The sequence below is a fragment of the Parasteatoda tepidariorum genome, chromosome 7 (genome assembly GCF_982258835.1).
Source record: "Parasteatoda tepidariorum strain Cologne lab strain chromosome 7, Ptep-v5.0, whole genome shotgun sequence".
Taxonomy (NCBI): Eukaryota; Metazoa; Arthropoda; class Arachnida; order Araneae; family Theridiidae; genus Parasteatoda; species Parasteatoda tepidariorum.
The window spans coordinates 78,206,532-78,219,022 of record NC_141761.1 but is presented as its reverse complement, the minus strand read 5'-3'; the positions used below and the strand labels follow the sequence as shown (position 1 = coordinate 78,219,022).

General features: G+C 28.3%; 1 protein-coding gene across 1 annotated transcript in view; it reads left to right on the top strand.

The window, feature by feature from the left end:
- The first annotated feature begins 504 nt into the window (after nt 1-504).
- Nucleotides 505-12,491, top strand: part of LOC107445309 (pre-mRNA-splicing factor RBM22) — a 37,968-nt gene continuing 25,981 nt past the window's right edge. Inside the window, exons 1-6 of the mRNA XM_087168100.1 lie at nt 505-663; nt 738-791; nt 1,594-1,756; nt 5,171-5,271; nt 6,464-6,636; nt 7,798-7,998. Coding sequence (XP_087024226.1) covers nt 610-663; nt 738-791; nt 1,594-1,756; nt 5,171-5,271; nt 6,464-6,636; nt 7,798-7,998 — 746 coding nt within the window. The 5' untranslated portion in view covers nt 505-609. The remainder of the gene's footprint in view (nt 664-737; nt 792-1,593; nt 1,757-5,170; nt 5,272-6,463; nt 6,637-7,797; nt 7,999-12,491) is intronic.

The window sequence follows — 12,491 nt, the reverse complement described above, 5'->3', positions numbered from 1 at the left end:
GTGCGGTATTGGTCCTCGTTAAACTGTTCTACAGTAAAGTGCTCAATTTCACGTGCAGGTCGTCGGGCTACCGAAACGGGGGAGCCATCCCCTCCGCAGAGGATCAAAATTGTGATGGTATGTCTTCGGATCATCGTCAGGGATGTTTCCCAGACAGTCGCCAATAGCCCATTGTGCAGCTCTAGTGCGACGTAAATGAACTACAACAACAAATTCTACTTGTAGCAATGAAGAAACTTCCGAAGGACCATTCTCACTTTCTGTGGAATGAGAACCTGAATGCTGCGGAAACTAATAAAAAGATGGGAAGGAGTACCTTTCCAATTAGATCAATTCCGTAAATCATGATATGCTTATTGAATCAATGCCTGGGCTATTACAATTAGTTGAACCAGACTGATGACTCTTTATCCGCTGAAAATATTTATCTAATCAGGTTCCCATTCGTGTGCGATTTTTCGCATTCAGTGAAAATAGCCTTGAGACTCCGCTCACACATATTGCAGAAAATTTTTACTTGCTTTTTCCGTGTAAAAGAAGAAAAGAACAGAAATAGGCAGAATAAAGTTCCTTACTTCATCATGAAAACATAACAAAAACGGATTTGAAATGGCGACTTCTAAAGGAGCAAATACATATAATCGATTGAATTGGGAGGAAGCTGTAAGTATTAATAAGATTTCTGTATTTATTTAAAGTATAGAATTTAAATTTCAATATGATTACTTTTATTTTAGGATTTCCCCGTTCTCTGCCAAACATGTCTTGGTGATAATCCCTACATTCATATGGTAAGAAATATTTTTTTAAGATCTTACTCATTTGCACGAAATATTCTTAACAGACAAATAACCATATTTTTATAGTGATATGTACTTTTATAACTAACATTAATGGTTCTTAACTTTCTCATTTCGTGAGATCTCGTCTTAGTGACAGATTTAGTTATTTATTTTTAAATATAGGTGAAGTAAACTTGTAACATATTGTGTTCATCCAGCAATAAGTATTGAAAAGAATACCCCTCCCCTATTTCTGACAGGGACCTATGAAATTAAAATTTAATACTTTGGTAAACTTGTGGCTTGACGAATTTAATAGTTTAATTAGAGCTTAATTTCCTAGGGAGATTTCCATGTTACAAATTGTGACTATTCTCATGGCTCTATTTTCAGAGCTTCTCCATTGACGGCCCAGCAATCTCAGCCTATTACTGCGGATTATTTGTGAAATTTGGGGCTGCTTATAACTGATATCACTATTTAGGTTATAATCAAACAGTAAAATAATGCTTTTTCATCTAAATTTATGCAATTTCTTTCAGAATATGTTAAAAAAATACGTGACAAAATTAGAAATTTTGTTGCTACTTTTTAGAACATGTGACCACTTTTCAAATTATTAAAAAGAACTAACCCAATAATATAAGGCATTCCTTTTGCAACATTTCTCAAAATGCGGTAAACCATATAAAGTTCATTGCAGAAAACGAAGAAAAATTTTGTGAAACACGCCTGGAATAAAAAATATCCAATTTTAAAAAAAGCTGTAATAGTATTTGTTTTAAATGTTGTCTTTTTAATGTATTACTAGAATAAAGAAAAATTTGGAAAGGAGTGCAAAATATGTTCCCGTCCTTTTACGGTGTTTCGATGGTGCTCTGGTTCTAGAATGAGATTTAAAAAGACTGAAGTTTGTCAAACATGTAGCAAGCAAAAGAATGTTTGCCAAACATGCTTGTTAGATTTAGAATTTGGTAAGTTTATATAGTAAATTATATTTTATGTGACATGAAAATAGCATTGCTTTTTCATTTTTTTTTTTTTTTAAAAAACTTTTTATTCTTTTTTTTGTTTCTTTCATGCTTTAATTTATTAAAAGAGCATTAGAGTATTTAAATTAGTTAGAGGCATAAGCTGTTGTCCTCATATTAAAATGGAAATGTCAGAATTTAAACGTCAGTGCAAAAACTTAGTTCTTTTCTGTTTGTCATTGATTGAACAAAACATACCCCATCAAAAAACTTTCAAATTCAATAGAAATATTCTGATGGCAAATAAAAATGCAGCTTAATAATTCAAATAGGTTTCAATATTATCTAAACCATCCAGAGATATTTCTGAAACTGTTTCACCTTTTACCCTAAAAAGCTGCAAAAGCCAAGGAATGTATGAAAAACATGTTAAATGATGTATGAACTTAGAATATAAATTTTTATTAATTGTATTGGTTTATTAGAAAGAAGGAAAACAAAACCTTGTATTTTTGCTCCGTACTGTACAGGTACAGGTTGCAAGTGGGGCAACCAGGTGACAGAAATTTTAAACTTAATGTTAAGTGAATAAGGTATCATTTCCAAGGTAAAAAATTGAAGATTTAGAAATAATGACTTATACCTTAATATCAGTTTTCATTAAGTTACAGACAATTAAATGAAGGGCAACAGCATTAAAAAATTTTTACTATGGTAAATAAATTTCTAACAAAGTACAGTTTTTTTTTTTTTTTCTAAATTCACACTAACAATGGTAGAAATAATAATTAAAGTGAACTATAACAAAACTGGTTTATTAACAGGCACAAATGTGTAGAAACATTTCACGTTTTGCTTTACAAAAAAATTCTCATCCACTTGTGATATTTTACATTTGATAGTAAGATACATAATTAATAAGATTTGACATAATTAAATTATTTTTTCTGTTTAAAACTGTAAATTAATATTTAATTATTTTTGCATCAGGTGCCACTGCTTTTCTTTTTATTATATCTGTTTTCATTTAAACTTAAAATTGATCAATGAAGTTTTTGTATGTATTTTTTTATTTTTTTTATTTATTTGAGGTAAGCAACTCAGTTTTAATTTTTTGAGAAACAATTTAACTTTATTTAAAGCATTTTAAATAAATAATTTTGCTTAGAGCTTGAAAAATGTGTGTATTTAGAGCAAAAAAAATTAAATCATTCTGTAGTTATTTATTTATTTATTTATTTATTTTTTTTAAGTAAGGAAGAAAAAAAAAATTTAAAGAAAAAACTTTCTTGCATAGCAAACTACAACAATAACACACATCTTATTTAATTAAGTAAATGGGATACAAATTGTTAGTGATTATCGTGCCTGTTATTGGCAAATGAAACTTGAGAGGTATTAAAAAGGGATAAAAATGTATTCTAGAATTCATATAAAAAAAAAAATTCATAAATTTGGCTCATCTCTAATGCTACAACCAGGGACATATGCTTTTTCTCGTTCAATATTTGCTGTGCCACCAAATGCAGGTTAAAGGTACATCTGTTGTTTCGATTGTCTGCTTTGAAACATCAAATATAATCGATTGTAGGAACTGTACAAAGGGATCATTTAATTTTATGAGGACCGTAAATAAAGCTAATATTTTTCCTGCGCAACCTTTTTTTATCAGAAAAAATTTCCCTTTTAATGTACATCTAATAAAAATGTGGGGGGGGGGGTCAGCAACAGTTTTTTTTATTCCTTAATTTTTAAAATTATTAAATTTAAGGAAATATTGCTTTATGAGTTTTATTGACATTGTTCTTAATATACCTTTCACAGTTAAAATTAAAATTCGTGATTTTTCAACAAACTTTTACGAGAGAGAAAATTATATACAACACATTGATCCATCCATTCCAACACGAAATAGGAGGAAATAAAAAAAAAATTTGGGCCCTTGTATTTGCTATTTGGTACGTTTTGTGCAAAAACTACAAAACTAACACTTTAAAACATTTTTTTATTCATTAAAAGTAATATATTCTACAAGCTAAACATATTTTCTTCACATCTATTCAGGATGATATATTAAGAAAATAACATTTTAAATAAAATACTTTATAATATTTGCACTTATCTTGTACCCACCTGCACTTTATGAGAAAAGAAAATACACTGACCTCGAAATTTTAAGTAAGCGTAAGTTCCCACCAGAAATGCTTCTGTTTGCTATCATGAAAAGTTAAAAGTGATAAAAACTTATTAGGAAGGAATTTAAAAAGCATTGACATCTCAAAATAAGAGTGCTGCAGAGATAATATAAGAAATTAGTGTCAATAAGAAAATCCACCAAGAAAATGAAACAAATAGCTAAATTTACTGGTTTGATAAAACATCTAAGCAATTGATTTTTATTCATTGTTACTTTAAAATATGCAATTTGGGGGGGGGTGGACATTCTTGTTTCATTATTTTTGTGATATGATGCAAAAATTGGGACATTCCATATCTATTTTAATGTCAGTTAAATAACTATTTCTACACTTTACTTTCTTTAAAAAAAAGTAGAATTATGTTATGAAATGGATCTATCTATTTTACTCTTAAATAATGTCTATAAAGAGTTTTAAATTTATGGGCATTTTTATGGTAACCGAGAAATATATTTTGTGTATTTTTATTGTGTAATTTCTATTAATTCAATAATATAATGTTTAAACAATGTGCTGACCGGCCTATGTAGGGATTAGGGAACATCCCTTGCATCAGTAAGGTTCTAGGTTCGAATCCTGTACAAGGCAGGGATGTTCTTTCTTTCTCTATACTATTTGTCCTTACTGTGGGAGCAACTTTGGCCCACCTAATATAGTGCCCCTGAAAGAGTGGCCAACAAATCTGCCCTTCAGGTGCCTGTATGATGCACAGGTGGTCGTTTTAAAAGGTGAACATTGCAGGGGGGGGGGATATTTAAGCAATGCTTATTTTTATAGCATTTCTTTTATCCTTTTCCATAGTTTTTTTTTTTCGTTTCATTTATTTCAAACATTTTATTATATAATATAAATATTTGTTTATTTATTAAATATAAATATTTATTTAAAAAAGGGAAAAAAAACATTATATTGTGTGAGTTATTTTGTATAAATGATTTGTTTTTGCTGCTAATAAAAATATTTTTAGTATTGACAAAGTATCAAATATATCCAACAATTTTAAAAAATCTGTTTTAACTATTTCAAATTTTTACTTTTTATATAATGAACTCTGCTATTTATATATAGTTATTCTTTGTATACTCTTGTAAGTCTTCATAACATTAAAACAAATTTTTTCTCTTGTTTTTTTTAACTAATTTATTTGGTGAATCTGGTGTTTGCAGATTTGTATTGATATATAATATTTTTTTTTTTTTTTTTTTTGTTTTCTATCAAGGTTTGCCTGTACAAATACGAGATCATGCTTTAAATTTAAAAGATGAGATTCCCAAGGCTGAAGTAAATAGAGAATATTATCCTCAAAATATGGAACATGAGGTATATTTATTTTTATTTACACCTATATAAAAAGCTTTAAGAATTATTAACATTTATTTAATATTATTGTATATGTTTCTATGGTGGTCTACTGTTTTGTTAGAACTCTCCTTATCCTATATTTACTAGCTGAATACATGTTCATTCAATGGTAAAAAAAATAAACAGTAAATAAGCAAGAAATTGGCATTGATCAATGCTACACAAGCATGCATAAAAATGAAAAACATATGCCAACACTATGAAGAGTTAAATTTATTCCAAATCTTACAGTATTATTAATGTTTGCCCTTACTTATACCCTGCTTTATTAGGTAAGATGTTTTTAGAAGATCAATTAATCAAAGTAAAGAAATTTTTCTTTGCATTAGTTTCTATCAGTCATGGCCAACTCCTAGTGAAAATTTACCTCAATTAAGTGCATTTCTCTGATGCTTTTACCCTTTACACAACTATTTTTATTTCCATTATTGTTGATTTTAGAATAATCTAGTTTAGGAACACGTTTCTAAAGCATTACCATAAACAAAATGTAGTAATGGTTTTAGACAGCTTCTGAAATATTAATTCATTGAAAAGGCTTTCACATGCCATCCTCATTTTCTTTTCTTTTTTTATCTAACTTGAGATTACTCTGACATAATGAAACAATAAATAAATGAATAGCTAAATAACAATAATTATTAAAGATGTGCATTAAACTCATAGAATTTAGCAACAATGGTGACTTGAAGCAGGTAGATAACAATTAACATTTAAACATACTACTTCACATTTTAATTATAACTGCTATAATTTGCTAATACTATTTTGCGCATAATTATTAGAGTGTATGTAACAAACTCGTGCGTGCATATGTGAACTGTAAACTTGTTTTTACTTTACAAAGCTATATCTCTGATGATAGATATTAAATGACGGAAAAAACAGGATTGTCTGAAACAGTTTAATTTGCCAGCTTGTGTCAAGGTTTTTTTGCATTTTTTCAGTCATAATCAAGGTATTCCGAAAAGTTTGCCATGGTCATTAAAATTAAAATTCTCTCATCGTTAATAAAATAAAAATTATGAAATGTATCTTTTAATGTTAGTTTTTTTTTGTTATGCTATAGTATTTTTTTTCTAATTGTCAGTAGAAATTATGTATGTTACTTTTCTTTTAATTATTCTACAGATTATATATATATTTCTAGATTGCTAATGCTGATGGAAGTCAGCCTTTTGGAGCTCTTGGAAAAGCTCAGACACCTGTTGATCTTCTCATGAAATTATCTAGAACCACCCCATACTACAAGAGGAATAGATCCCACATATGTAGCTTTTGGGTCAAAGGTGAGTGTAAACGTGGTGAAAAGTGTTCTTACAGGTAAGAGTGTTTTTGTTTTTAAATCTGAATAATTAAATTTTTTCAGTTAAATTCACTGCTTAAAATGTAAAACTGTGATGGTTTATACATTTTTTAACTTTATTTAATTTTATCAATATCTCAAAAACTTAATTTTCTGCCATAATGGATTTCATTTAAATTACCAATTATCCTGATTATTTAAATTTTTATTCATATAACTGAGCTTTTTTAAAAATGTTCAATCTTTCAAACAACCAAGGGACTAAAATAAAAACATCTCCTCTTATAATATTCCGCAGTTTGTTTTCTGAAATCAATATTTTTTAAGGGGATCTTAACAATTTTTTAACAGAGCATTTTGTTGCATTGTCTGCCCGAGTGTCTCCTATTTTCCTATTTTTTTACTCTCTTTGTTTTGTAATGCTTTATATTTGTTATTCGACCAAGGAATTGATACACAATCTCACCTAGAAGGCTTAAGAGTTTGGAGAGTGCAATTTTTGAAAATATAGGATATTAGTTTTATTATTTTAACAAGATGGAATAAGATGATTAAAAACCAAAAATTAAATTTAAGAAAGTTATTTTACTCTTTTTTTTTTTCTTTTTTTGCAAATTTCCTCCTGGTTCTTAAAATCTTGGTATTTTATTACAAATCATTATTTTTAAACATCTTTTTCTTTTATTCGCTTGATTTGTGAAGTTGAAATTATAAGTTCATTAATCATATTTTATGAAATCAAGCTCTAATAAAATAATATTAAGAAGGAAAAAAATTTTCCTCTGAACAGTTACAACATTTTTTCTTAAGCTTTGAAGAATGTATAACATTAAGATGACGAATTACGGTCTGTCACCTGTGAGCAAAAAATCTATGTCTGATTTACAAATTTTAGCAACTTAAAAGAAACAGTATGTGATATCACAAAAAAATTAAATTAATTAATAATAGCATACTGTCTTATTTTTTTATTGCTGGCATGGTGACTACTGATAATTACTTTATGATTGTACTAATCAATTTTTAATGATCTTAAATCAGTGAATCACTATTAATTTTGGACTATGTAATTTTTTTTTCTGAGGTCATCTCTTATTTTTATAGATTGTTGCCACTGTGAAATTTTTTTTACATTTTAAAGAAATGATCAATGATTTTTTTTTTAATACTAATTTTAGGCATGAAAAACCTACAAATCCAGACGATCCATTAGCCGATCAAAACATTAAAGATAGATATTATGGTGCAAATGATCCTGTCGCTAATAAACTACTAAGACGAGCATCAGCTATACCAAAACTTGAAACACCTGAAGATAAGACAATAACTACTTTATATGTTGGAAATCTTGGAGAAAAGATTACTGAGAAGGAATTAAAGTATGCTTTTATGAGATTTTAATAATTTTTTTTTTTTTTTTTTTTTTTTTTTTTTTTTTTTTTTGAGATTTTAATGATCTTTGAAGAATAATGTCTTGTGTGAAGTATTCGATTATTTGATATAACATTAATTATATTTATATCAATTATTTTCTTACTATACATATTCAATTATTTGAATTATTCAACATTATAAATCTGAGATATACTTAAAAATATCAATGAGCACTTTTTACTTTTTTTTTTTGTGAATGTACGTATTCTTAGTTGTATGAACAAAACTTAATTGAAACATATTTGTCAAACAAGATAATAGTTTGTCAATGTTGGTAAAAAATAATATTGACAATACCAATGTGCTGTTTGTTAGGTTGGGTATCGAAAAAAAAAAAGGAAAATTTGTAAAAAAAACAAGGAAATATGTATAATAAAAAAAAAACAGAATTTAGAAGAAATATGACCGAATTAATAAAAATTATGTATAGTGTAGTACACAAACCCATTAAAAATTTACAGCCAAAAAAACAACATAAACGAAAAACAGGGATAAAAGGTATTTACCTGGATCATAGATGAGTTTACAAAACAATTCTCCAACAATCTGTGGTTACCTTCTAGGAAATCTAGATGAATAAGTCACTAATAAAACAGTTATTTCAAACTAAAAACTCTTTATTATGAGGATCCATATTGAATGGCAAAAACAGTGGCCAACACTCAGGCTCTGGTGGAGAAGTGGGTGAAGGGCAGGAAATTCAAGAACAAGGAAATTTTAGATGAAACTGACTTAGACGAAATCAAATTCAGACTGCATGTTGACGATCATTCTCCTCCATCTTAGAGATCAATTTTATACATTAATCAATAAGTGAGAACCGGACAGCTACCGGAAGCCAAGGTGTTAGCAGCTTTACCGACAGTTAAAGCACACTCCCGGATTTGGGATTCTTGATAAGAAAACATCCATCGTAAACAGTTTTCTCAAAACCGAAGATAACGTTTATGTTTTTATAAAAAAGATTTTTATGATCTATCAAAATTCGGAATTTTTATTGGAAGGCATATTGAAGCTTCTATATTAGCAAAAAGGCAGTCAGTGGAATTTTTACATGGCGGAAGAAAAGGTTCATCTCATAAATGAGAAACAACACAAAAAAATGGCAAGAGGAGACGTCAGCCTTACCTCCTAACAAGGACATGATATCAAAAAATAAAACACGCAACAGCGCGACGCAGAGTATGATACTCTCGAATTTTGAATGCACCGAGCGTCTCTTGCGCTCAGATATTTATACTAAACTACCTAAAGTCGAAGTTAAATTACTTATTTTACTGCAAGTTTAGTTGTAAACTCAAATGAAAGTAGAGGTGTTAATTTTTTTTTTCAAAGGTTACGGTTGAAACAAACTAACAATCGTAGACTCCTCACGGAAGATGAAAGATACTGCTAACAGCTGTTTTCGGAGAAAGGGTAGGGCTGAAATGGAATGTGCAAAGAATTTCCGGGGGAGAGTGTCCTAATTGCATTAATGATTAAGGGGCGAAAAGAATCAGATCAGCAAATTTAAGATTTGAAACAGGAATTAACAAAATTGCATACAGATTTTAAATTAGACTTGTGACTCGATGTCACAACCAATCATTATCTTATTCAATTATTTGAGACGAAATTAATTATATTTATATCAATTATTTTATTACTATACTCATTCGATTGAATTATTCAACATTTTAAATCTATAAGATATACTTAAAAATACCAATATGTATTCTTTACTTTTTCTTGTGAATGTATATATTCTTAGGTGTATAAGGGGAACTTAATTGAAACATATTTATTTAACAAGATAACAGTTTGTCAGTGTTGATGAAAAATAATATTGGTACTATCATTCATTACCTTATTCAATTTCTTAAATTAATTATTTTTTATTTTTTAATAATAAGAAAAATTTCCCAATATTATTAATGATGTATTTCAGTATAAGCCTAACTCTTAAATCTAAGATGCAAAGCCTTTTCTTGTTTTATTTGTAATTACAAATCCAACACATCTGCATAGCATCTATTTTTAAATTAAAAAAAAAATTAAACATTTTTAATTACACATGACTCACAATAAAATTATGGTGTTTTGAAATTATTAAGACATATAGTATGATGAAACTCTTGTATATTAATGATACTAATGAAGAATGAAATTTCTTGACAATTTTGGTGAAGAGTATTCAAAATAATTACTCTTAATAATACAGGGTGCGTAGCGTTTGTAAAAAGTACTTAAAGGTGCTTTTTTGGGGATTTCGTTTTTAAAAGCTTTAGAAGGTGCTTTTTTCAGCTGGCGTTTTTAAAAAGTGCTTTTTTTTTCGAATAATTTTTTTTCCCCTTCAGTGATATCTGGTGGATCCCATGCATTTCACGAAAAATGGGGAGTTTGCTACGTAATCATTCACGCGGACTTCATGTCGTACCCACGTTATGACTTGCGCATGCGCGCACACTTGAAACCGAAACCCGAGTGCTCCAATTCGGATAGAGAATATCAGATCTTTATAAAATGTTTTTCTTTTTAATTTATTTTAATTTTGTTCTTGTTTATTTTATTTTACTTCTAACACTTTTTTTGACGTAGGGGTTGTTCTGAGTTCAGGGTCAAGTTGAATTCACTCGGTGATGTAGGAAAGTACTGATTGTTTCGATTTACGCCCGTTTCTTTTTGGGGTTTTTTAACGCTAAAACTGTTTATAAAAGGTTTTTGTTTTTCAATAATATCATTGATTGAATATGAATTTTTTGAGTGCTTTAAAAGTTTTTAAAAAGTGCTTATTTTTTATTCAAAGATTTGGCTACGCACCCTGTAATAAGTTAATTGTAGTATTTGACACTGCACTTTTATACGAGTTCATCACAATAAGATGTTTAAATAAAAAAAAAAATTTCAGCAAAATTTATCAATCCATGTCAGATGGCTTACATGATTTCCAAATTTAAATCACAATCCATACATTAATCACTCTTTTATGTTAATCTTTTTATATTTTATGTAAATATTATATTTACTCTGCCATTCTCTATTTTTCAGCTATAAAATTTATTTTCTACATTTTTATTCTGTTTATCGGTACCATTTCAACCAGAGTATTAACAATTTACTTCAATTATTTGAAATTCGTATGTTAATTATGGTAGAAAGGATTGGTTGCTTGGATAAAATAAACTTTAGTAAGCTTGATCATTTAATTATTTGAAAGCTATAGAGAAGAAATCAAAATATTTAGCTGGCATGGTGTTACCTTTGTGCATAATTGGTTGATTATTAAAAAGGGTGTCGTGAATAGGGTTATAAGCATAAAAGTTTCAAGAAATTTGCGAAAGTTAAAAATATATATAAAAGATTATAGATACTATATATATATATTTGATAGTCAATTATTTTTAAACTTTTGCTGACATTTCGCAGATTGATTTCATGTGTCTCTTTAAGAAGTGTCCCCTCTTTTAGTGGCACTGTAATGCACAGTTTTAACAACGATGCATCTGTTTTCATGATAGTTAACTCCTTTTCTTTAATAATGAAATTTTAAATATTTAATTTATATGTGCCTCAGTTTTTTTTCTTTAGTTATTAAATATTATTACAATTGTTTTAGCTGAAATATTTGATGCAGATGATAAAGTACTATTGTGACATTTACTGTTGCTGGCGTTCTTACAGCTTTATTTGCCGCAATATTGCTTGCATGCAGTGTTCAACGTCGTCAAGAGAGTGACAACATAAAATTGATTCAGAATAAACAGACTGATTCGAAGACTAAACAAGATATGTCATCATTTTAAATTTGTTGGTAAATTTTAATAAAATGTCTTCAACTTTCTTCAAATGGTCTAAACTATCTTACATAAATTATTCATTCTATCACTTTTGTATTATTTTTTTATAATTGAAAATAACATGTGGGTAAAATAAGTACAGTATAGAACCCGTTATCCGGAAATCAGAAAACCAAAAAACCGGAACGAAATTCGATAAATTTTCCCGCTATTTTTTTAAAAAAAAAATTTTTTTTTTCCTCATAAGATTTTAGGATTTTTCTTTCTTTTTTGAAAGATGTTTACCCTAGCATCATTTTGGAAATAATTATTAGTGTATTACTTCGTTTTTTCAAGATTATTTCCAAATAATTTTTTTTTTAGTTGGGTTTTACAATTAAAAAAAACGACTTTTTGTAGCGATTCAGAAAACCGGAAAAATCAGTTATCCGGAATAGCGATGGTCCCGATCGTTCCGGATAATCGGTTTCCTACTGTAATATATATTTTATTGCAGAACTCGTCATACAAATGATAAGGATGTTTGAAATTCAATTCATAAATGTTGTTTGATTCATATTTATTTTTTAAAATTTATACTCTTTGTGAGACAAATGTTTTTTTTTGCTTTCTTGTCACTTGAGGAGAAACACATTTGCAAATATTTATATTCTATGAAGATG